Genomic DNA, 25,419 nt, shown 5'->3' with positions numbered 1-25,419 from the left:
GTAAATCAAATTTTCCATAAGTTGGCAGGGGGGTGGCTTTTCCCCTGGTGGGGGGCACTTTCTGCTGCCAGGGAAGCAGCTGGAGCACCTGGAGCTCCCTTTGGAAGGTCAATCCTCAGGTTGGGAGGGGCAGTTGAGAAGGGTTAATCCTGGCTGTGGGTTGGGGCCAGGGAGTGGAGTGGAGCTGGATCTACATGTGGTGGGGAGGTTGAGCCAGAGCCGTGCATGGGGAGCAGGGGTTGAGCTGAAACTGTGCTTGGGTGGTGAGCTGGGCCATGGGGGCCTTGGACTGGGGTTGAACCACAGCCATGTGCAGAGGGAGGTGGTTGAGGTGGAGCTGTGCGGGGTAGGGAGTTGAACCAGGCCAGGGAGTTTGAGCTGGAGCCATGCTGAGGTGGTAAGCTGGTGCGGGGTTTGAACTGGGATAGGGGGTTTGCACTGGGGCCAGGGGATTTAGCTGTAGCTGTGCGTGAGGAGTGGTGAGCCAGAGACCGGTGCAGGGTTGGAGGGTGAGCTGAAGCTGGGCATGTGTGATGAGTGGGGCTGGGGGTCTGGGGAGTTGAACCAGGGCTGTGTGGGGCTGGGGGGATTGAGCCAGGGCTGGGAGAAGCAGGATTTTGAGTTGCACTTAACTGGCATTAAAGCAAGTTAAGCACAACTTGAAATCGCACATTTCAAGGGTTTACTGTATGTATGAAATTATTAGCTATAACCACTCAAGAGAGAGATCTTGTAGTCATTGTGGATAGTTTTCTGAAAACATCCACTCAATGTTCTGAAGCAATCAAAAAAGCAGACAGAATGCTAGGAATAATTAATGAAGGGATGGAGAATCAGACAGAGATCTTATTGCCTCTATATAAATCCATGGCACACTCGCTTCTTGAATATTATGTAGAGATGGGGCCGCTTCATCTCAAAAAAATGAAATTAATGGGTAGGAGGTTTAAAACTAACAAAATAAAATTTTTCTTCGCACATTGCATAGTACGTCTGTCGAACTCCTTGCCAGAGGAGGTTGCAAAGACCAAGATTTTACCAGGGTTCAAAACAGAACTAGATAAATTCATGGAGGCTAGCTCCATCAATACTTTTAGCCAGGATGGGTAGGAATGGTGTTCTTAGCCTCTGTCAGAGGTCGGAAATGGATGTCAGGAGAGGGATCACTTTCAAGATCACCTGTTCTGTTCACTCTCTCTGGGGCATGAGGCATTATCCTCTTTTAGTGGAGAGGTAACTGGGCTAGATGGACCTTTGGTCTGACACACTATGGCCGTTCTTATGTTCCTGTATAGCCTGATAAAAGCTTGCATTCCCATTTCATGAAAAAGCTGGAGTAGGAAAGTCGACCTTAGGACCCCTGAAAATCGAGTTAATGATACTTGTAGTGAACAGGTACATTATAAAATCAACCTAACTCCCTTAAAATTGACTTTATTCTCTAGTGTAGACATAGCCTTAGCTATTGGAATGGTCAGTGGACATCCCAATATGGCTACTGGTTCACTCAGAACTGATCAAGTAGGAACTCCTGCACCTGGACCTCCAGTCACTCCATCTCATGGTGTGGAAACTTCTCAGAGAATTCATAGTTCTAATGGTCTCAACCTGTGAGAGAGGTGCTTATCCTGCCACGTGGGAGAGTTTCTCTTTATGGTGTGAGCAGCATCACCTACATTTGCTCCAGGCACCGACACCACTCATTCTAGAATACCCGCTCTGTCTAAAGCATCAAGGCAGTGTCATGCTTAAGGGTGCATCTAGAAACTATTTCAGCATTCCACCTGAGGTAGTTTGAGACCTCAGTATTCACCAATCCCATGGTAGTGTGTTTCCTCAAATGTGTAGAAAGGTTATACTCATATTCACAACCACTATATCTTTTAGACGGGGCTTTAGTTCAGGGTTTTGAAGCTTGGGTTTTCAGCACAGAAGCCTGCAGGAAAGGAACCTATATATTTAATTCCTTGACTGAGACACGTTTTATAGTTACAGCCTGTAGGTTTACATCCAAATTAGAAGCCCTGAAAAATTGATTTAGTAATAGAAATACTGGCAGATCCCTTTATATTGACTGTGGAATAGCCCTTGTAACCGGTAACAATTAATACAATATATGAAACTATTTTTCTAGAAAAGAAAGGACCAATCCCAATGGTGGGGGTGGGGTAGCGGACTTTAATCTGTAGTTAAGGAGGAGTCCACCTGGAGTCGGTGCCCTCAGCTCAGGCTTCAACAAAGACTGTGAATGGCTGGCTAAATACAAAAGCAGCTTCCCCTCCCTTGGTGTTCACACCTCCAGATCAACTGCTGGTAGTAAGCCTCACCCTTGCTGACTGAGCTAACCTTGTTATCCCCACCCTTGCTCTGGCTTATTTATACCTGGCCCTGCAGATTTCCAAGACCAGCATCTGATGAAGTGAGTCTGTGCTCATGAAAGCTCATGCTCAAAACTTTTCTGTTAGTCTGTAAGGTGCCACAGGACCCTTCGTTGCTGTTACAGATCCAGACTAACACGGCTACCCCTCTGATACTTTTGTTTTAAGTAATACGATTAGGCTAACGTACGATTAGTAAGTAATCGATTAGTCTCTTGGCAGTAGGTGCCTGGTTACTTTTACCACAAGACCAAGAATTACCGTAGGATAGTTGATAAGATTGGTCACTGATCTAGTCTACTGATACATTTCCGTTCATGTAATTATGGCTGCATCTACACTACGAGATAAATTTGAGTTTAAGGCAGTTAGCTCAATATTACCACTTGACTGTCTTCACTGCAAATACTATGAGCTCGATTTAGGGAGCACTAATATCGAGATTACAATATTGCAGTCACCTGACAGGTATAGCATCAAACTCAAATTCAGAAGCTCAATTAAAGGCCAGTGTGGAAGCGCCATGTCTTAAAATTGAATTTATTAGCCTCCAGAGGTGTCCTGTGTGTAACACACAGTGCCCCTCACTGCTCCACTGTGGCCACTGCTCTTCAGTTAATTAGGTAACAGGAAGAGTGTGAATTTCAAAGCAGGAGCAGCAAGCCTTTGGCTGTGGGCTCATGTTTGTATGAGAGCCTGAGAAATGTCTTTCTGTCTTTGCTATTAGCTCTGTGAGCACATCTACCTGTTACAAATACTCCTTCAGATAGTTCTGGCTCTACACTTGTTATATTTTTCTGCACTGCCTGGCGCCAGCCACTGCCCCACTGCAGCACATGGCAGTAAGGCTGTTGTGGGAGTTGTGCTTGCATAAGACGCTGAGAAACTTCTTCTCATGGTTTACATTTGTGCACGAACCGCCTTCCCTCCCCCACAGGCGAAACACAGTCTGGGTCTTTTGTATCCTCTGCCACATCACGGGGTAGCCACAACCCAATAACAGGATGTGTCTGCTGTTCGGTGCTGACCATGCTGCCAGGCAGCACCATGTCATCAATTGCACGTGTTTAGGGCAGCAAGGGCTGGAAAGATATTCAGGGGGGTTTGCAGGTTCTGGCTGGAAGTCTCTCCTGGTGACTAAGATATTCGGGGACTTGCTGCCACCAGGCGGAAGTGTCCCGGCAACTAAGATATTCGGGGTGGACCACTTCAGCTGGCCCCGCACTGACACCCCCTCCATGCCCATAGCGTGGGACCACTGGAGCTTGCTGCCGCTGGGGGGGAGATAGTTGGTGGTACTACTTCAACTACTTCAGCAGCTGCAGACCACAGCACCCCCACCACATTCCGCCAAAATATTTTCAGGAGCTTGCTGTCCATTGTAGACACCTTGTGGTTTTATATTTTGGTTATAAAATCTTTTTGCTAGTATCTGCTATCTATCTTCATACTTTAATCCCCCTCAGAAATATGGGGTCAAGGGGGGGGAAGCTAGTTGAGATTCCTGTTTGCGCTATCACTGTATTATATTTTACTGCCATCACCCCTGTTGGCAATATCGGTGTAGTGAAGGGGAAAGTCAAAAAGTCTTTTTTCTAGACTTTTCTATCGTCTTTCTTCTAACTCTAGAATACAGTCCATGCCTCTGTAAGGGATTGCGTGCAAAGGTGGGAGGTGGAACACTCAATGGGTAGCCTGTTGAGAACACAGTTGTTGCACAGAAGCCTTATAGTGCACCAGAAAGCCAAAGACTCTCCCCATCAGCAACTCTTTTCTGAGAAAACTTTCTTATCTTCTCTTTCTTCAGGCTTTTCAAGGCCCCTGTATTATTTTCAAGGATCACATGCAAGGATGGGAGGTGGGACATTCAGTGGATGGCCAGTTGAGAACACAGTCATCGCACCCGTGTTGGCAGTATCTGGATAATGAAGGGGGAAGCCAAAAAGTCTTTTTTCCATAGACTTTTCTATCCTCTTCCTTCTAACTTCAGAATACAATCCGGGCCCCTGTATTATTTTCAGGGATCATATGCAATGATGGGAGGTGGGACACTCAGTGGATGGCCAGTTGAGAACACAGTGGTTGCACAGAAGCCTTATAGTGCACTAGAAAGCCAAAGACTCTCCCCATCAGAAGCTGTCTTTTCTGAAAAACTCAATATCTTTTTTCCTAGACTTTTCTATCCTCTTTCATCTAACTTTGAGAGTACAGTTTAGGGTCCCTGTATTATTTTCAGGGATTGGCATATTTTCAGGGATCGGATGCAATCACGTGAGGGGGCACATTCAGTGGATGGCCAGTTGAGAATTCAGATACAGAAGAAAGACATTTCTGTGAACTTTATGCCGTCTATGTGGATGCTCTACTTTTCCTTCCCTTCAGCGGGAAAAATGGACATCTGCTTACCACAGGAGGGGAATGAAGAAAATGCAATGTAGGAAGATGATCTCAAAGACCAGTGAGCATGCCCAGAATGCTATGGGGATGAGGGAACTGTGGGATGGGTTCCCACAATACACTACTGCAGCAGTTGATGTTTGCCAATTTGAGTGTGGCAGCAATGAGTTGACTTTGTGAGGAGTTGTGGGAGGTGAGGATGGTCAGATTTGAACTTATAAATTCCAGAATTACAAAATCAATATTAGTACATTCAAATTTATTTCCTAGCATAGACATAGCCTATGAAATCTAATTGTAGTCATAAATTATTTCATTTACGTTGTTTCTTTAATTTTCCTTTTGTGCTATTTTTCTAGAGCTGAAATATAGGATCGCGAATAGGAGGCAAAAATAACACATTTTACTCGGATAAATAAGCTTATTTTTATTTTTTAAATTGATTTATATTTCTGATCATTTTTAGGAGCTGATTGACTTAAAGATGGTGCAGTGCAAAAGAGTTCTAAATGGCAAGTACAATATATTTTGATAAAAGCTTTCGGGTGCCTTTTTTATTCAGTAAATGATGAGAAGTGTGCTGTTACTTTGTTAATTTGGTAGCCAGAGAAACCTAAGAGTAGCTACAAGAGGTTTTTACTTTCCGTATTCCATTGAATAAAGTGTTAAAGGGAAACCCTTGAGCTAAAAATAAGATAGAAAATATTATTTGATTACAGTTATTCATAATTATTGAAACTAAAAGGTTAAGATCTAATTTTCTTTTAACAAATTTCACATAATTGATGAAATCTTAGAAAATTACTTGTGATGCTTAAAGAATGACTTGAGTTTATATGTTCTCAACAGTCAGATCAATCTGCTCATTTTACAGAGGATATTTTTGGTCATGTTTTAGCTCTTTTATAATAGCAATAAAGTTTATATACCTGAAAGTAAGTTGATAATTTGGTTGGTTAAGAGTGTAAGTATTAAAGCTGAAATACATTTGGTTTTCCTCCCTCTTGGTGAGAGAGCCTGGAAGCAATTACTAGACCGTACTTGGTGTAGTAAGTACAGGCCCAGTATGAAGCTTTAGGCCTGAACTAAAGTAATGGTCAAGACTTTGCTAACAGAAAGCAAAGTTCAGCTGTGAGCTAAAGGAATGCATTGCTCACAGAAGTTGGCAAGAAGAGGGTTGATGTTGCATAAACATATCTACCTAGCATATTGAAGTATGAACATGGTACCAGAACACCCTACCCTGGAACATTCCACAGATAAGAAAGAACAGGCCGACCCATCCCAATGACAGGGGCAAAAGGGTAATATGATGGATAGAGTTGTTTTGTTCGAACCAACATGTACAAGGTGAGAGGCGGCACCTGACTACGTAGAAGGGTTGTACCTCAATACGTCAGGAGTGATGTGTAAATTGTTTGTACCTGTGTATAAGAATGTACTCCTGGGATGTGGTCTGGGTCCAGCCGAGGGGGCAGTGGAAAGTCCTGCCACTGACTGAGCTGAGTCCATTGATCGTGGGTGCATATTTGTAGTATGCCCTGACTTAGACTAAGAAGTCTACAGGGAACTACTATTGTGTCCAGTATGGCAATAAACCTGGCCGACGTGCCTTCGCACCTTACTAGACTCTGTGGTCATTGGGGGTTCTGTTCGGGTCTGCTGTGTCGGCTATCTGCAGAGCTGGGGCAGCGCACAGAGGGAACACATGCATGCAGCCAAGTGATACGAACGTTGGAGAGAGCAGAGCACCATGATGGTAGCATCTGACAACACCTGGGAACACACACAAATATTCATGTTCACAAATACCTGTACTAAGGAATTTCATCTTTAATGTCATAGTTCAGAGGGACACTCAAGAATAGGGGACTTCAACATAGACCTGTGCGTAGTGTAGGTCAGTTTTCTGAACTCTTGTTGTGGCTATTTGGCTTGTCTTTCTCCTCTTCACAGGCTGAAAACTTGGAATTTCTATACAGTTTTAAGGTACGTAACTGTGAATCCCACAGTAATGGTACTGTATGACCCAAGAAACCATATGCTGAAACTTTTGACTGTCTTGTATGAAACTGAGTCTTGATTTGTTTTGTTTTATTAATGTTTGTTTTAGTAACAATTTAAAAGAAAAAAGTGAACCTGAATTGTTTGAAGATGAAAATGGGGTGACAAGATGCGAGTCAGTTTTTATGTTGCAGAATGTTCAACTAAAATAGTGGCTTTCCCTTTTGCACAGTTCTGATGGAATGTTGTACTAACTCCCTTGTCCTTTAGGTGATACTGCAACATCTGTTTTAAATAATAATGACTAGTGACTGCATGAAAAGGGTGATGAGCTAGACCAGCAACAAGGCAGAGCGTAGATATTATTGGTCCAGATAGAACACATTCTGTATATATAGTTAATGTAGTCCTATGGACTATAATGGAATTTTTCTGTGTAAACGGTTACAAGATGACCCAGTTTATCAGTTTGAATGAGAAGTGCTTGACTGAGCCTCTGAAAGCAGATTAAAATTGGAGTCTACAAATATGTGCTTACAAGAAATAAGGTTTGTCCAAGGTGAAGGATCCTTGCAAAGCTCTATAGACCTTTTCTGCCCTTCAAAGTGGATCTTAAGTGATGTAGAATACTAACAGAGAGTAAGCCGTGCTAGTTTATACACTATCAAAACAAAAAGCAGTCAAGTAGCACTTTAAAGGCTAGCAAAATAGTTTATTAGGTGAGCTTTCGTGGGACAGACCCACTTCTATAGGGGCTCGAATACATACTTGGCTCAGTCTAATTCTTGACCTTCCCCCCCACCCCTCCACTCTCTGATTTGCTCACCTTGATTGTCTTTTTCTGATTTGTCCTCCTTGCTTGCTGATTTTGGTTCTCTGTGTCTTAAATATTGAGTCTGTTCTGGTCTGGCTATGGTCTGAAGAAGTGGGTCTGTCCCACGAAAGCTCACCTAATAAACTATTTTGCTAGTCTTTAAAGTGCTACTTGACTGTTTTTTGTTTTCTTAAGTGATGTAGAGAGACTGACACCTTCATCCTAAAGATGTTGGGTGAAATTAAGAATTATTATTTCTAAGGAATTTTTATATGGTGTGGTATATTTATATATTTTATCTAATATTATTCATGGTTGTTTTTTTCTAAAAGACAACATTTTATTTTTCCTAAAAACTAATACATTAGATTTCATCAGTTGTTGACATCGGATGTCAATCTGTTTCGCCTGTATTTATAACAATGTTTTATTAAGATGTTCAAGTGGAATCTTTCAGGTAATTGCATGAAAACTGCTTCTGCATAGTAAAATTCTTTAATGTTCAAACTAAACTTGTGGAGTCAGTTTGCTAGTTTTTATATTGGATTGAAAATTGTGTTTGTTTCATCCAACTTAGAGATTCGTACTTTTCAAGGCCAGAATAGGCAATTGTGATCCTCTGTAAAACATGCCATAGAACTTCTCCGAAATAATTCTTAAAGCATATCTTTTGGTAAAATATCCAATCTTGATTTTAAAATTCTGAGTGATGGAGAATCTACCACAACACTTGGTTAAATTGTTCCAATAGTTTATTATTCCCACTGTTGAAAAAATTCTACCTTTTTTCCTTTTTAAATTTGTCAGGGTAAAACCTCTGGTTGTTGGATCATGTTATACCTTTTTCTGTTAAGTTGATGAGTCTATTATGAAATGTTTTTTCCCCTTGTATAATCTTTAATCAAGTGAACCCTTAATCTTTGCTTTGTTAAACTATAGATTGAGCTCCTTTAAGCTACGTCTACACGTGAAGCCTACATCGAAGTAGCCTATTTCGATGTGGTGACATCGAAATAGGCTATTTCGATGAATAACGTCTACACATCCTCCAGGGCTGGCAACGTCGATGTTCAACATCGACGTTGCGCAGCACCACATCGAAATAGGCGCAGCGAGGGAACGTCTACACGCCAAAGTAGCACACATCGAAATAGGGATGCCAGGCACAGCTGCAGACAGGGTCACAGGGCGGGCTAGTGCTTCTGGGGCAACAGCTAGCTGCTCCCTTAAAGGGCCCCTCCCAGACACACTCAGCCTGCACAGCATGCAGTCTGCAGAGCCATAGGCATGCAGACCTCGGGTGACGCAGTCATGGACCCCCAGCAGCAGCAGCAGCAGCAGCCAGAGGTCCAACCAGCCGCCCCTGCACGAGCAGGGCTCGCCATGCTCCGTGCCATGCGGGAGGCAGCTGAGCACCTCCTTGCCACACACGAGGAGGAGCGGCCCGCAGGGGAGGAGGACTCAACCCCCAACCCTGCAGCACCCTGACCTCCACCTCACACGCCGGCGGCTGTGGAGCTACCCCACCGGCACCGACTGGTGGGAGCAGCTGGTGCTTGGGGAGTGGGACGACGACCGCTGGCTCAGGAACTTTAGAATGAGCCGGCAGACATTTATGGAGCTATGCCAGTGGCTCACCCCCGCACTCAGGCACCAGGACACCGCCATGCGGCGTGCCCTCCCTGTGGAGAAACGGGTCGGCATCGCTGTCTGGAAGCTGGCCACTCCAGACAGCTACCGATCCGTGGGACAGCAGTTTGGCGTCGGCAAGGCCACCGTTGGGGCTGTCCTCATGGAGGTAAGAGGACCCACGGGGGGAGGGGGGGAAGGCAGCCCTGGCAGGGCAGGGGGGCCTGGGCAGGGCAGGGCAGGGGTGGGCAGGGGGGCCCTGGCAGGGGAGGGCCACACACACCCTGCTCACCCCTCATTGGTGCTCTCCCATGTGCTTCCCCTGCAGGTCGTGCACGCCATCAACGCCATGCTCCTCCACAGGCTTGTGAGGCTGGGGGACCCGGATGCCACCATCGCGGACTTTGCCACCCTGGGCTTCCCCAGTTGCTTCGGGGCTCTGGATGGGACTCACATCCCCATCCGCGCCCCGGTGCACAGTGGAGGGCGCTACATAAACCAGAAGGGCTACCACTCAGTGGTCCTCCAGGCCTTGGTGGACAGCCGGGGCCGTTTCCAGGACATTTATGTGGGCTGGCCTGGCAGCACCCACGACACCCGGGTTTTCCGGAACTCGGGCCTGTGCCGCCGGCTGGAGGCGGGGACCTACATCCCCCAGTGGGAGATCCCTGTGGGGGACACCACCATGCCCCTGTGCGTCATCGCAGATGCGGCATACCCCTTCCAGCCCTGGCTCATGCACCCGTACACGGGCCATCTCTCTGCCAGCCAGGAGCGCTTCAACCAGCGCCTGAACCACGTGCGCCAGGTGGTGGAGCGCTCATTTGGCCGCCTCAAAGGGCGCTGGAGATGTCTCCTCACCCGCCTGGATGCGGGCCCCACCAACATCCCCCAGATTGTGCGTGCGAGCAGCACCCTACACAATCTGGTGGAGAGCAAGGGGGAGGCCTTTTTTCAGGGCTGGGCTGTGGAGGCCAGCAGGGCCGACGTGCAGCCACCCGCTGCCCCCAGTCGGCAGGTGGACCCCGAAGGGACCCGGGTCCGGGAGGCCCTGCGGGCCCACTTCGATGATGAGGCCGCGGGGTGAACGCTGCCAGGCTCCCCACTGCGCCCCCCCCCCCCCCCCGCCATCCTCCACCACACTCCCTGCCCCTATGCCCACACCACGGAGCACCCAACAGCACACCCCACCACACTTTTCCTGCACAAATAAAAGCAGACACTTGTTTGTGAAATCAAACTGGTTTACTTTCAACTCTGTTCTATAACTAACTAATACAAACTATATACAGGAACTTCTAACTAACTTAATATATACGTACACTTTTCATATTTAACAAAAAAAAACAGGGATAACAAGGATGGGGAGAACTATTTACATGGGGGGGACTGGGCAAATGGGGGGCACAAATAAATAAATACCAACTATATACGGGGGGGGCACGTCCTGGGTCCCACACCCCTATAGTCTGGCACTGGGGGTGGGCGGCTGGGAGCCCCGCCTCGGCCGCAGCCCTGTCCAGGGCTGGCTGGGGGCCGGGCGGACTGGCAGATACGTCCGGCGAGTGTCAGCTGGCCCCAGGTCTCCCTCGGCGGAACGGCCCTTGGTGGCGGGTGGCGGGGCGACAGCGGACGGCGCGGTGACGAGCGGAGCAGCGGGTGGTGCGGCGGGTGGAGCAGTCAGGGCAGGTGCAGCGGCAGCTGGTGCGGCATGGGGGGCCAGGTAGTCCGCTATGCGGTTGAATGTCTCCATGTAGGCCCCCCATGCCTCTTGGCACCAGGCCAGCACCCGCTCCTGGAGGTGGAGGTGGAGGCGGCGTTGCTCCACCCGCAGGCGCTGCTCTGCGACCTCCACCTGCTGGCAGTGGAGGGCCAGCAGCTGGGGGTCCGTTGCCGGCGGCTGGTGCTGGGTCCGCCGTCTTGCCCGCCGTGGGGCCGGTCGGTCCTCCGCCAAGGGGCTGGCTTGGAGCGATGGCCCCGGAGGGGATTCCGGGACCACTGAAGCGTCACCAGCGCTCTCTGGTCCTTCCGATGCTGCAGCTGCGGAACACAGGAGGGGGGGAAGAACGGTGGAGACAGGCGTTAGTGTGGGCCCCGAGCCATGGCCCTTGTCCCTCCACCCCTGTGCTGCAGGTTCCCCATCCCCGTCCCCGGGAGATTCTGCTGTGATGGGGTTCAAGGGTCCCCCTGCACTGCACCCCGTCCCCCGGTGGGAGTGACTCTCACTTCACTCAGCAGGGTCTCTGACAGGAGAGGTTTCTTAGGCAACAGATGCCCAGTTTCTCCCAGAAGTGACAGTGCAGCAGTCAGAGACAGTCCTTCCAACCCGTCGTGGGGAGGAGACCCCGAGGGGTGCGCCTCTGGGGTGTAGCTTTCCCCCTCCTCAGGTTGGCTGCCTTCCAGCTCTCCCTTCCTCTAGCCTCTACCTGCAGCCCCCGATTCAAAGCCAGCTCGGCTCCTCCCTCCTCTTTGTCCAGGGCAGAGGTGTAACCTGCCAGTTGTAGCCCCAGGATCATCCTTAGCCAGTGGGAGCTATTCAGCTGGTTGCTCATATCTAGCCTGAGACTCGCATTTGCACCCCCCCCCACTCCATCACATGCTGCTGCTGCTGCTGCTGCTGCGGGGTCCCCCACCCCTTCCTCCTGGGGGTCCCTGGGGGGGCAGGGGCTGATGCACTCCTGTGAGGGACATGGCACTGCTGTCCTTGGGGCCATGGCCATCTGGGTATGTGGAGGGCCCTGGCCACATATCTGTTACCCCCGCCCCTCAACCCCAGGGGTGTACACCAGGGGGGTACATACCTGTAGGTCCACTCCCACGGTTGGGGGACACGGGGGGGCGGAGGCCCGGCTGCTGCTCCGGGATGGCAGGAGGATGTGCAGGCCGGTGTTAGTAGAGGAGGAGTCCCCCTCCTCCTCCTCCTCCTCCTGCGTCGGTGCCCCAGGGGTGGGCTACAGGGGGGGCCCCCGGGGTGCGGGGCTTACCTCCTGGGCGGACTCCGGCTCCAGGGCCTGCTGGGGCTCCTCAGCCGAGGTATCAAGCATGGCCGGAAGGGAGGAGGTGTGCCGGGGGCCCAGGATGGGCCCTGAGCTCCCTGTAAAAGGGGCAAGTGACGGGGGCGGCCCCAGATCAGCCGGCCGCATCCCGGGCCCGGGCATAACCCTGCCGCAACTCCTTCACTTTACTGCGTACGTGATCCGGAGTGCCGGCAGGGTGACCCCGGGCGGCCAGGCCCTCAGCCAGCCGAGCGAACGCATCCGCGTTCCGCCTCTTGCTCCCCATTACCTGGAGCACCTCCTCACTCCAGAGCCCCAGCAGGTCCCGAAGCTCGGCCTCCGTCCAGGAGGGCCCTGCTGCCGCTTCCCGGCCTGGCTCCTGCCCTGGGAACCCTGGCTCCCCTTCGGGGGGGTTCCCTTAGGGCGCTGGGGGGGCTGCCGGGCGGCCATCAGGTCGGTTGGGGGTGTGGGTGGCTGAAGAAGAGCGTGCAGGCGAGCCGCGTGTTATTGCTGCTGCCTGCCCACTCTCTCAGCTTCCTGCACAGAAAGGGAGGGGGTGGGGACCTTTAAGGGGCCACTCCACACGGCCACCATTGAGCTGAGGGGCTGGAGAGAGCGTCTCTCAACCCCTCAGCTGATGGCCGCCATGGAGGACCCCGCAATTTTGATGTTGCAGGACGCGCAACGACTACATGGTCCCTACTTCGACGTTGAACGTCGAAGTAGGGCACTATTCCCATCCCCTCATGGGGTTAGCAGCTTCGACGTCTCGCCGCCTAATGTCGATGTTAACATCGAAATAGCACCCAACACGTGTGGCCGTGACGGACGCTATTTCGAAGTTAGTGCCGCTACTTCGAAGTAGCGTGCACGTGTAGACACGGCTTTAGTCTGTCACTGGGGCTATGTTAGATTACAGGGTTTTGTCAACATACCATACCATACCCCACTCTCCATTAGCGAAACAAAATGCTCGTCTGGATCCTCCTGGGGGGCTTCTGTCAACAAAAAAAGACATCTATGATGTAGTGCAGGTGCCTTGGCAGACAGCCTGTCTACAGCAAACAGTACTCTATGGTTCCTACCTTCAGATATTCGTAAATCTCCAGGGACCTCAGGAAACCACATGGCAGGATGCTGAGAGCATGCAAGCAGCAGAGTTACAGGCTGTTGTGAAAATGCCCTCACCGCCACACTGTGCTAGACAGCATTCTGCCATGGCAGACCAGCAGGTAGCACGAGACCTCCCCTGGGGCCCTCAAGAGAGTAGCTGAGGGGTCCCAGGATCCACCCCAGGGCTCCAAGAGGGCTGGGGCTGAGCTTCAGGCCTTTTTGGACTGGGTGGGGAGGAGGAAACCCTCCAGACCCCCAAAGCCAGGCAGCCTTGACATATGCAGCAGGATGGCCACCATCCTGGCTGAACAAGGCCACCTCCACCACACCATGGAGCAGATCTGGGCAAAGGTCAAGGAACTGAGGCAAGGCTACATCCAGGTCAAGTAATCTGCCCATATTATCAGGAGCTCAATACCATCCTGAGAGGGGACATATTCCCCCACACCTGAGCATCAACATGGTGCTTGATGCCCTCCCATTGCAGTGGGAGTCGCTGCAGGAGGAGGAGGAAGAGGAAGAAGCATCCCCGCTCCAACCCAAGGGGGAGCTGGTCTCAGAGGTCGGCAGCCTCGTGCTGGTCTTGGACCTGGTCCCTGGCAACCAGGCCACGTCCCAGGCTTCACTGGAGCAGGGGCAGGACCCCTCTGGTGAGTACCCTTTACATCACACGCCCCAGGTCGTGGGAGGTGGGTACAAGTAGGGCGTGCTGTGAGCGTCACTTGGCTAGCCTGGGCTGGACCTCATGCTGTGGTCCCAGCACATAGAATCATATGCAGTGATAGTGTGCACCACCTAGACCCAGTGGATAGCCCCTGGGCTTGGGCGGTATCCTGTTGCCAGGTTCACGAGAGGCTGAATGAGCTTCAGGCCCCCGGGGGCCCTCCCAGCACCTTCCAAGCCTGGAAACGGCTAGCCACAAGGGTGCCAGCCTGACCCCAGACACACTGAGGAGTGCAGCACTCAGTGCACAGGCATGCCCACAGGTGCGAGATGGCACCTGCTTTTGTGGGCAGTGCTGGAAGCCACAGGTGTGTGTGTAGGTCCTGGGAAGGGTAAGGCTGCTCCCAGCTCACCTACCACCCAGGAGAGGACACCTCTGTGGCTTGACACCCCTCTTGGCCTCTAGTCCACCGAGCAGGGGCTGCAGTGGGGTCAGCATGGTCCCGAACTCACTGCAGAATCCTCGTGTGGCAGGACCCTCTGTTCAGGCCACACAGGGTTTTGCTCCTGGGACACCACCATCTCTTGGCCTGGGAGGTGTTGGTGGGTGCTCATGGTGTGAGGCTGGGCCTTAGGGGCTGCATTGCATAAAGAGACTTACCATCTCTCTTCCTTGCCTTTCTTACAGCTGGATCTTCATCATCCAAGGGCTGAGCCACATCTGCCTCACCAGGTTGAGTCCACAGCCAGAGAGGCTGTTGAAGGGTGTATGAGGACCTCCAGTGGGACCATAATGTCACCTTGTGGGCCATGTAGAAGATGATGGTGCGCCAGCTCAGGGCCAACATGGAGCGGCAGTTGCAGGCCTGGGACCAGCTCATGTCCCACTTTGACACTGTCACCAGAATCTGGTGGGACATGATGTCCCAACCTCCTGTGACTGCACCTTCCCCTGCCCCCACTGCCCCATACCCACTGGCCCTCTCCCAGTGCATCCTGGACACCTGCCTGCTCTCATGGCTGCCAGCCATGGCTGCCCCCTATTCCCCAGACCCTTCTGCTCCTCCTACTCACCCAGACCCTGTTGTAGTCCCTCCATTCTCGCTGCCCACCTTGATCCTGCCACAGCCACTTCCCCTTGGGTTCATGGCCTCCCACACTCCCATGTTTGGGCACCCCCACCCCTGTTCCAAGGCTTCCTGCACTATAAATAGTTATGCACATCACTTCCCTGTAAATAGTTTTGAATGGCACTGTATTTGCACACATTTTGTTTTGAGTAAAGCCCATTTATTTGTTCATCACACCTGTGCTGTGGTTGTTGTGCAGGGGTTGGGGGGAGGTGAAGGGAGGGATCATGGTGGTGATGGGGTAGGGCTGTGAGCCCAAGGTCCCTGCTGAGAGTGCCCTGGGGAGGGTTACTGGGAGCCATGGGAGAAATGCTCCCTCTGGGCCTTTTGGGTCCACAGTCTGTCCTGATGGGCCTGGCAGATGGTGGCTGTGGCTGGCCACTCATAAGCATGCTCTTTGTGGCCAGTGGCCGCCCTCCACTCCAGGAGAAAGGCCTCCCCTTACCCTCCACAATGTTGTGCAGGACAGAACATGGTGCCACAATTTGCTGGATGTTGTGCTCCCCCACATCCGGGTTGGTGAGCAGGCACCTGAAGCATGCCTTGAGGCAGCCAAAGGGGCACTCAGCTTGCATCCTGGCCCGACTGAGGTGTATGTTGAACAGTTCCCAGCTGAGGTCCAGCTGGCTGGTAGGGTTTCATCAGCCAGGGCATGAGGTTGTAGGCTGCTTCCCCCCACAATTCAGAGTGGCATCTGAACGTCCCTGACTGCCAGCTCACAGTGGAGGATGAATGTGCCCGCTCCCAGACTCCATCACAGGCTGGAATTGTGGAACACATAGGTGTCGTGTGCCCAGCCCACCCACCTGCCGTAAATGCCCATGAACTGTCCACAGTGGCTGACCAGGGCCTGCAGCACCATTTAGAAGTACCCCTTGTGGTTTATGTACTGGGATACCCTAGGCATGGATCAGGATGTGGGTCCCACTGATGGCCCCAGTGCAGTTTGGGAACATCAGGATGGTAAATCCGGCCACGACCTCATCAAGGTCTTCCAAACAGATGACCCTCCACAACAGGATCATGTTGATGGTTGTCATGACCTGCAGAGGGAGGCAACCGAACACACACTTTGGAGACTGAGGGAGGGAGTGCCTGGCCCTTGTGGGTCCCCATCCTCCTCCTGTCCCCCAAAGCTCTCCAGGACCCCCACCCCCATGAGGCCATCCCCCCAGCAGCAGTGCTGTGCAAGGGTGGGACAGCATGGTCCCCCAGGGGTGGGACTTCTCCCCATCCCAACCCCACCCCTTACACCCCAAACTCCATTTCCTGAGGGTCTCCCTTTGGTGGGACACCCCTTGTGACCCCCAGCCTGAGAGTGAGGAGAGCCCTGGTGGTGGACTTCCCCGTGCTGAACTGGTTGGCCACCAAATGGTAGCTGTCAGTGCGTGCAAGCTTCCAGAGGGTGATTGCGACCCGCTTCTCCACAGGGATGTCAGGCCGCAGCTAGGCGTCTGTCTCTGGAGGGCAGGGGCAATCTAGGCACACAGATCCGGGAAGATTTCCTTTTGCATTCTAAAATTCTGGAGCCACTGCTGGTCGTCTCACTGCCCCATGACCAGCCGGTCGCAGCAGTTGCAACTGCTGCAGTGCCTCCAAAGCCACCTGTGCATCAGTTTGTGTGTGTGTGCAAGTGTGAACACCCTGCAGCCATGGCAACATCCTTGCAGTGGTCTTAGGCTCGCCCTCCATGAGGAAGAGGGGGACAGCTTTCAGGAAGTTCAGAAGCTGCTACAGCATCTCGGTGTGGGGCCACCACAAGTCTGGGGGCAGCTCCAGCAGCATGGCTCTCAGGAGCCAACTGTGTTGCCCACCAAGGTGTGAAGACCTGTGACAGTTGTGCTATCCCTCGAGGAGGTAGGCATGCTCATAGCAGAGGCAGGGAATGAATATCTGGAAGAGGGAGTCACTTCAAGGGCATCTCTTGCCATGGCTTCCCTAAGGAAATGATGACTTGCAACCCTGTCTGACGGGTTTCTGGGTGGCCATTTTGCTAATAGGGTGGCCAGGCAGTCCAGCCATTCCCTGTTGACAGAGCAGATTGCTCTTTCAATCTGCCTTGCGATCTGGACACGGTCTGTCCACAGAAGTTTTGTCGCAAGATATCTTCCAACACAAACTTCTGCTGAGAAATCCCTGCAATCTAGACACAGCCTACAGAGCATATTTTGTAATCCTTTAACAATTTTCTTGCCTGCTCTCAAAGCCCTTTCTGATGTATCTACATCCTTCTTGAATTGTGAATGTCAGAACTGGAAACAACAAGAGTCCTGTGGCACCTCATAGACTAACAGATATTTTGGAGCATAAGCTTTCATGGGCAAAGACCCGCTTCGTCAGATGCAACTGGACACAGCATTCCAGCAGCAGTTGCACCAGCGCCGAATGTAGAGGTAAAATAACTTGTACTCCTACTTGAGAGTCCACCATTTATGCAGTCACAGCTTTCACTTTGTACACCTCGGGTGATGATTTTCAGCCTTTTATCCTTCTGCTAACCCTCACTAAGTCACTTCCTTTTCTGTGATCTCATATTTACTACTTGCGGCCATTCCTCAGTTGGACCTCAGAGCCCTTTGTCATTTTTCATGACAGCCAGTAGAGTGTTTTATGGGGTGCATCTTGCATCTGAGGGCTGCTTTCAAGTGGTTAAGAAAAACTGGAGGAGAAAAACTATTTGCTTTTGGCCACATTTTTAGAATCTCTCACTCAGACTAATGAACACAAGCGTAATTCAACTTTGGTGTTAAATGGCTTAATTTGGCCCAGTGATGGGAGCAGAGAAGGGGAAGTTTGAGGGATTTTATCCAACCAGCTTTAATATAGGAATATCAGAAAATCTGAAGAAATAGAATTAGTTACTGTATTTTGATGTATAACCACCTGTAAAAATATTCAGTCTGAAAGTACCATTGAATCATTGTACTTATAGCTTCTTAGTGGCTTGTCTGTTTTTATCTCAATCATGTGATTAAATTAAATTGTTTTATACCCAGATTTGTTTACTATTAATGTCAAGGCTTCATAACTCATGTGCATGTCTCATGAAGGCCTTTAATTAAGAAAATTTTAGAATCTGGTGATTTCTGTGGGCTCCTGTGACTAGACACTGATGGTTCTGCTGTACTTGTCTCTCTTCACAAGTGTTTTAGAAAGCTGCAGAATCCTTTGGGATTTAGTACATGGATTTTGCAGTTGTAATCTCCACTGCAGACCTTCCCGGCGAACCTGGTAGGCTACGTCTATGCTATGAAGCGGTTTGAAAGGGTGGCTTTCGAAAATACCCTTCGAAAGACAGCCTTTCAAAAAGGAGAGTCCATACAGCCAAATGGGGATTGGAGCTCCGACTCGTGCTTTTGAAAGGCCCAACCAATCTTCTGAAAGAGAACATCCACGTGACCCAGTGTGCCCTTTTGAAAGTTAAAGGGCCAGGAAGCGCTGCAGGCAGGGTCGCATGGCAGGCAAGCATTTCAGGGGCTGTCACCAGCCACTCCTTTAAAGGGCCCCTCTCCAGGACCATTGGCATGCGCATGCTGAGGGCTGGCTAGCCGTCCACAGGCACACAGAAGGTGACCATGCAGAGAAGGCACTGCAGGGCACCCCATGAACCCTGAGCAGTTCCCACCCCTTGCCACCCATCCAGACTATGGGCAGTATGCTGACCACGGTGCTGGCTATGGTAGCTACCATCCTGGAGGCTGTCCTAAGGGTGCAACGTCCTCTCCCAGTCCCCTGGACCATCCGCCGCTTGTGTGGCTACCCCACAAGCATGGACTGGTGGGACCAGCTAGTGCTGGAGGACTGGGGCAACGACCAGTGGCTGCAGAACTTTAGGATGACCAATGGGATATTCCTAGAGCTGTGCCACTGGCTTGCTCCAGCCCTCCAGCACCGTGACACCCGCCTGAGGCCAGCGCTCCTGCTCCAGAAAAGGGTGGCATCACCCTCTGGAAGCTGGCCACCCTGGACAGTCACCGACCTGTTGGCCACCAGTTTGGGGTGGGCAGGGCCACTGTCGGGGCCGTCGTTAACGAGGTAAGCCATGCTGAGGTCACACTCCCATCACAGGCTTGGGGATGGCCCCTGACACAGATGAGGGAGGGGCCAGGGATGGGGTGCCTGCAGAGGGCAGGAGGAAGGTGTCCCAGGGAGGAATGCCCTGTAGGGGATGGGGTGGGGACAGGGCGGGCGGGCACGCAGTTCCCCAATCCACACTCACGAGCGTGCTGTCTCCTCATGCCCTGCAGGTCGTCCAGGCCATCAACAAGGTCCTCCTCCGGCAGCTGATCCACATCAGGGACCTCGATGACGATGCCCTCAGGGGATTCAATGAGTTGGGCTTCCCCAACTGCTTTGGAGCACTGGATGGCACCCACATCGCCATCCGGGCCCTGGAGCACAGCGGCGGGGCTTCCGTAAACCGCAAGGGCTACCACTCAGGGAGCCACAATGATCCATACACACACACACCCTGCACACACGCGCACGCATGCACATACACCTCTCCACCCCCTTGCCGCACACACAGGGGTAAGCACAAATAAACCTTTTACTGAGCATGTACCAAGCAGCTGTGCGTCTTTGTAACCTTACAACCTATTTACAGGGGGGTGGGGGGAACTATGAATGTGTGGGAGGAACTATTTATAGGGGTGGCCTGGGGCAGGGTGGGCAGACAACAATGCTCCAGGAGGGCTGGGGGTAGGGGTGGGAGGCCTTAGCCTTTGATGGGCGTCGAGGGATGGGATTCCTGTTGCCTGTGTGAGCCCCTCCCCCCCAGCATCCAGGGGCCCCATTGGGGCTGGGCTGGGGCTAGGAGCACAGGGAGGTAGGGGCGTGGCTGGGCTGCAGCATCCATGGCCTCTCTGGGGTCAGCATGTGGGGAGAGTTGGGCAGGGGGAGCTGCCTCCACGTGGTTGGCCCTGATCACGAGCGTGTGTGCCAGCTGGCCGCCACCCTGTCCCAGGCCTGCACTCCCATCACAAGCCACTCATGCAGCACGTCCATGAGGTCCCACAGGGCTGCAATGTGGGCAGGGTCCCATGTGTCCTCCCTGCCCTGGTGGTACCGGTGTATGGCTTGGTGGTGGCCCCATGCCATCCCTGGTCAGGGTATGGGCCGCTCACCCTCACCGTCTGTGGTGGGACTCCCTGGTCATTGGATGGGGCTCGGCTGGCTGCCGGGTGCTGGAGCTGTGGAGACAGAAGGGGACATGGGAATGGGCCATTAGTCCCATGCAATGGCCCCTGTGTGCCTGCCCCTCCTCTCTCTATCCCGGGGGCCCTGTGATGTCCAGATCCTGGAGTTCCCTGCATAGGTGGCATGGGCATGAATTTCCCTTTGCCCCTGCCCCCGGTCCCTCCACAGCTGTGCTGTCCATTGTGCTGTCCAGGCTGCTTGGTGCTGAGTGCCACGCACTGGCCACTCTGGGGCCTAGGGAGTGTGGCCATCCAGGCTGCGCCGGGGCCGCTGGCTGAGGGGGAGGGGGAGACTGCGACCACTCCAGATGGTACCAAGTGCCCCCTCTCAGGGTCCCAGGGCAACTGGCATGCATGAAACCTACCTGAGGGTCCCTCCAGGAGCTCAGGTGTGGCACAGGTGAAGGGACCCCAGCTGGACGGCCCAGATGGGATGTCGATGGCAAGGGCCCCCTCACTTGAGCCCTCATCATCACTAATGGTTTCCAGGTGCCAGACAGTCCACTGTGGCCTGGTGGTGGCTGATGGTCCTGGGTGGTCCTCGCTCTCTGTCCCTGGCTACAGCTTGGTCGGTACAAGCAGGACGACAGCTGGGGCTGCCACCTCCTTGGGGTCGAGGAGGCGGTCCTCTTCTATAAAGTAGGGGCAGCTGGTGGGCGTTGCCCCCGACTGTCCGGCCCCATCCTAGGCCTTACAGTAGCCCTGTCGGAACTCCTTGACCTTTGACCTCATCTGGTCTGGGGTGTGGGTGTGGTGGCCCTAGCTGGTGAGGGCCTTTGAGAGGTGCTCAAAGGCAGCTGTATTCCTGTGCTGGACCCCCGTCTGGTGCAGCACCTGCTCGTTTTCCCAGAGGGAGAGGAGGCCCTGGAGTTAGGCCTTCATCCAGGAGGGGGCCCATCTCTTCAGGGCCTGGCTCAGCTCCTGGGGGGGCCTCCCTGCTGTCCTGGGGGTGGGTGCTTGGGATGAGCGGAGGTCTGGGGTGCTGGCCATAGGTCCAGGGAGCACAACAGTTTGGCTGGGACGTCTCTGAATGCAGCGTACTGGTGAGTAGTGTGGACTCCCTGCTACCAGCACACTTTCAGCTTCCTGCCTAGGGGTTGGTGGGAGCCTGTGTCATTAAACCCAGGCAGATGCAGGAGCCATAGAGCTCCACTTGCGCCATAAGCGGCTCCTCTACCCACCAGCTGATTGGCACCATGGAGGACCCCCTCTTTCAAAATAGTCATCTGCGGAGTGTCTACACATGCTCTCTTGCGAAAGAGATTTGAAAGGGAATGCTCTTCCCACCACAGGAACGAAGGACTGACTTCGACGGAACAGCCCTGTTCTTCAAAGTTAGTTTTGAAAGACTGTGGTTTGTGTGTAGGCACTCCAAGCGTAATTTCGAAATTAATTTTTAATTTAATTTCAAATGTACTTGCTAGTGTAGATGCAGCCGTAGTGTTTTAGGGAGGGGAAGAGTGTGTGTATGCTTTCAGTAAATTAAACAAATTTGAGATGCCATCAGATTAGTTTAGGCTGAAAACGTTTTCTAAAAACAGCTATAATTTTTTCTTTCAAATTGGATTGAGGTCATTTGAATTTTAGTAAGCAGTAAAGGTAGGAGATGTTTGGAGTCCAGCAGCTTCCTGGAGTGTCCATGAACAACAGTTGAGTGAAAGCTGGAGAGTGAAAGTGACTACTTCACATGTGTTATGAAAAGTGACAAAAATTCTTGATGAGTAAAGGTCCACATCTTAAAATACTTCTCACTCTTATTAGAAGTTGAAAGAAACTTATTAACTTAAATGTTAAAACTCCAGATGCCTGTGATAGTTTACAAAGGCAAATAATGAAACTAGTAGTTTCTGGGCTAAGAACAAAGAGACTTAAAAAACAGATTACATAGAGAAATTTGTGAGTTGGAGTTCATATTCAAATTTGACACATTAACACTTGGTATGAACGAAGACAGCTATTACCTTACGCATTACAAGGACTGCTTCCCTTCCTTTGATTCTCATAATTATCTCAGGCAACACACTTAACATTCCCCATCCCTCACCCCCCTCGTTTAGTCTTATGTGCTTGATTTGTCACTTTTTATTGTTTTTTTTTTTTACCTCTGTTCTTATAGATGTCATTCTGTACTGGAAATGCTATTGATCTGATGAAGTGGGTCTGTCCCATGAGGACTCATCACCAAATAAATCATTTTGTTAGTCTTTAAAGTGCCACATTTCTGCTATTTTGTTTTTTTAGGAAAGCTAGTGAAAGTGCATCATTAACAGAGTTGAAAATCTGCTCTTGTCATTCAGGGAAATAACTCACTTATAATTGTTTCTATATATGCTTTCATAAACAACTTTTGTTAAAAAAATAACATCAAGTTGATAGTTTTGACTGGTGAACTAGGAAGTTCAGTAGTACGTCTTGCATTTCACTCCCTGATTCTAAAAACCACTGTTTTTTCAAATATCCTTGTGAGGGATGAAGCATTGGCTATGGTGCTTAATTATCAGTTCTATTAATTTGTACAATAGCTTCATGAACTCATCGATCTAGCTGATTTTGCTTATGTGATTTAATTGTACATTGTTACTTGATAAACTTTATGGTTGTGACCTTGATGTGTACAGCTTTATTTGGTAGAGTTTCTTCATCTGGATTATTTTGTGACTGTATTTACCTGTATTATTTTTGTGTGTCTCTCCTATTTCATGTAGAGGTGCTTGAAACAGTGGATTTTATAGCTCCTAATGAAAGAGTTGTTTTCAGAACCTGTGAGAGAGAGAAGAATCGTGTTGTCTTTCAAATGGTAAGTAATACACAAGAACAGTTACATTTCTGACATCAAAGTAGATTAATTTTTTTTACTAGCGCTGTACTGTTTAAATATATCTAAACATAGTTCTGTGTCAGATATTAAGAAGCTCCCAGATTTCCCAACTGGGGTTGTTTCTGGATTCTAATTTCACACGAATGGTATTTAAGATTTCTAATCTGTTATACATTGTGGACCACAGATGCAGCTTATTTCTAGAGTATCTTATTTTAGCTATATGTTTAAACATACTAGTACCAAAGCTAAAATATAATGAAATAAGATTCTATTGTTGTTTTTAATTTCACGAAACAGAACTCATAGCTACGACATCATTTGTGCTTATCAGTTTTAGTAACATTCAGCACTTTTTAGTCAACGTTCCTAGTTTTCCTTCATTTAGTTAACTGATTTATTTGCATATGTCAGTGCAGTAAATAACAGTGAGGCTTAACATTTCAAAATGTCATACACCTAATGGAAGAGAGAAGGATATCATTGGTACCCCACATAATGTAGTAAATTCTTTCCTATCCGGTGGCCCTAGAGCTGGGAAGTTGCCAGATAGTCAAATATTCTGGATAATAGAGAGGTATATCTAGCATTGCATAATACTAATGAAATACAAGACTAGATATTAAGAAACAAACAAAAATGTATGCAGAGTATTTTATTTACCAACAGTAGTATTGTACCCTGTAAACTTATAGGCTGGGTCTACATGAGCCCCTTCCTTTCGGAAGGGGCATGTTAATGAGCAGGTTCGAAAGATGCTAATGAGGTGCTGCTATGAATATGCAGCACCTCATTAGCATAATGGTGGCTGCGGCAATGCAAAAGTGCGGCTTTCGAATCACTCACTGCCCGTGGAGATGGAGCCTTCCAAAAGGACCCCCCAGTTTTTGAAAGCCCCTTCTTCCTATCTGGTGTAAGGAAGAAAGGGCTTTTGAAAACTGGGGGGTCCTCCACGGGTGGCATGCGATTCGAAAGCTGCACTTTCCAATTCCCGCAGCCGCCATTATGCTAATGAGGTGCTGCATGTTCATATTCATTTGTGTTACATTGTGGGCCCTGATCCTACAAACGTTTGAATGTGTTCTTAACTTCATACAATGTGTAGGGCAACCATATCTCCCTGTCCCATATTTGGGACAGGGAGATATGGGGGGAGGGGCAGCTCCTCCCATCTCCACCAAGCCCCAGGGAGCCAGGAAGAAGGCAGCAGCCACTAGTGCTCCCCCAGAGCCCTGGGGTAGCGGTAGCTCCCAGAGCTCCCAGGGAGCCCCAGGGAAGCGGCAGTCTCCAGCCCTCCACCAGAGTCCTGGGGAAGCAGCGGGGATGGGGCAGCTGCCCATGCTCCCCTGGTTCCCTGAGGCTCAGGGAAGTGACTCCCATCAGCAGCTGCGGTGGAAGAGGTCAGCGGGGGAGGGCGATAATACGGGACAGTTAGTCCCTTTAAAAAAATAAGTAGGGATCATCCCTCCTAATTCGGAATGGATGGTCACCCTAACAATACGCCAACTTCAAATACATCTTTAACTTATTGATTTTGCTCTCTAGTAGTGGGTCTGTGTCAGATAACACATACATTCATTTTAAAGTGTGCATAAAATGTGTAATCCTACATAAAAGCATTTATTATAAAACAGTATCAAGTGAACAGATACTGATTTACGTCCTTTTGCCCAACAGGGATCAGCTGATGCTGAGAGAGCCTTGGCTGTAGCCAAGCTAGTGTAAGTTCTCTTAGAAACTTATCTTAAAATAATTTTTTCCTGGGCTTCCAGAAGTTTAAATTTAATCTTTAAAGATCTGTTTTCAGTTTTATCCAAATGGTGCTGGCATTTGAAACTAGACATTGAAAACTTCTGTTGCAGTATTTTTCCCTAGTCTTTATTATTGTTGTTTATTTATAAGCCTTTAAAAAGGAAACAAATATTTTTAAAGCAGAGAAGTAAGGTGTAAGAATCTTGTGCAATTTGCAGAGCTAATAGGGCAGACAAAAGTTCCATATCCCACTGGCAAACTGCAGCAGAGTTCACCATCTAGAAAGATCAGTGGGGGAGCAATCTGCACGGCTTGTGCTCCTGCTCCCATTCGCAATAGTGATTTTTTTTCAAGGCTCAAGCAATTACTTTTCATGCTAGTAGCTGCTTTGCAGCATTGTATTAGGCATGCTAGTTCTCTGTTTGCAACATGTTCTTCTTTAGGTGCTGTGTATCTGCTGATAAAGCCCTGGTGGCCAATTTCTTCTATTCTTTTTGATTTTAAAGCACTCAGCCAGGTAATATGTG

The 25,419-nt window shown here is 50.3% G+C and overlaps 1 protein-coding gene across 6 annotated transcripts in view; it reads left to right on the top strand.

Moving 5' to 3' along the window:
* The window catches only part of DUS2 (dihydrouridine synthase 2), a 133,101-nt gene that overhangs the window by 10,242 nt on the left and 97,440 nt on the right, over positions 1 to 25,419 (top strand). For all 6 annotated transcript variants that reach the window (XR_012647444.1, XM_075008538.1, XM_075008537.1 and 3 more), the window contains 3 exons: positions 5,242 to 5,287; positions 23,028 to 23,119; positions 24,818 to 24,861. Coding sequence is in view for 5 of the 6 variants with exons in the window: in XM_075008538.1 (XP_074864639.1) it covers positions 5,242 to 5,287; positions 23,028 to 23,119; positions 24,818 to 24,861 (182 nt within the window). In the remaining variant the exon portion in view is untranslated. The remainder of the gene's footprint in view (positions 1 to 5,241; positions 5,288 to 23,027; positions 23,120 to 24,817; positions 24,862 to 25,419) is intronic.

This window comes from Carettochelys insculpta, chromosome 14, assembly GCF_033958435.1.
Source record: "Carettochelys insculpta isolate YL-2023 chromosome 14, ASM3395843v1, whole genome shotgun sequence".
NCBI lineage: Eukaryota > Metazoa > Chordata > Testudines > Carettochelyidae > Carettochelys > Carettochelys insculpta.
This window is presented reverse-complemented; position numbering and strand designations above follow the sequence as displayed.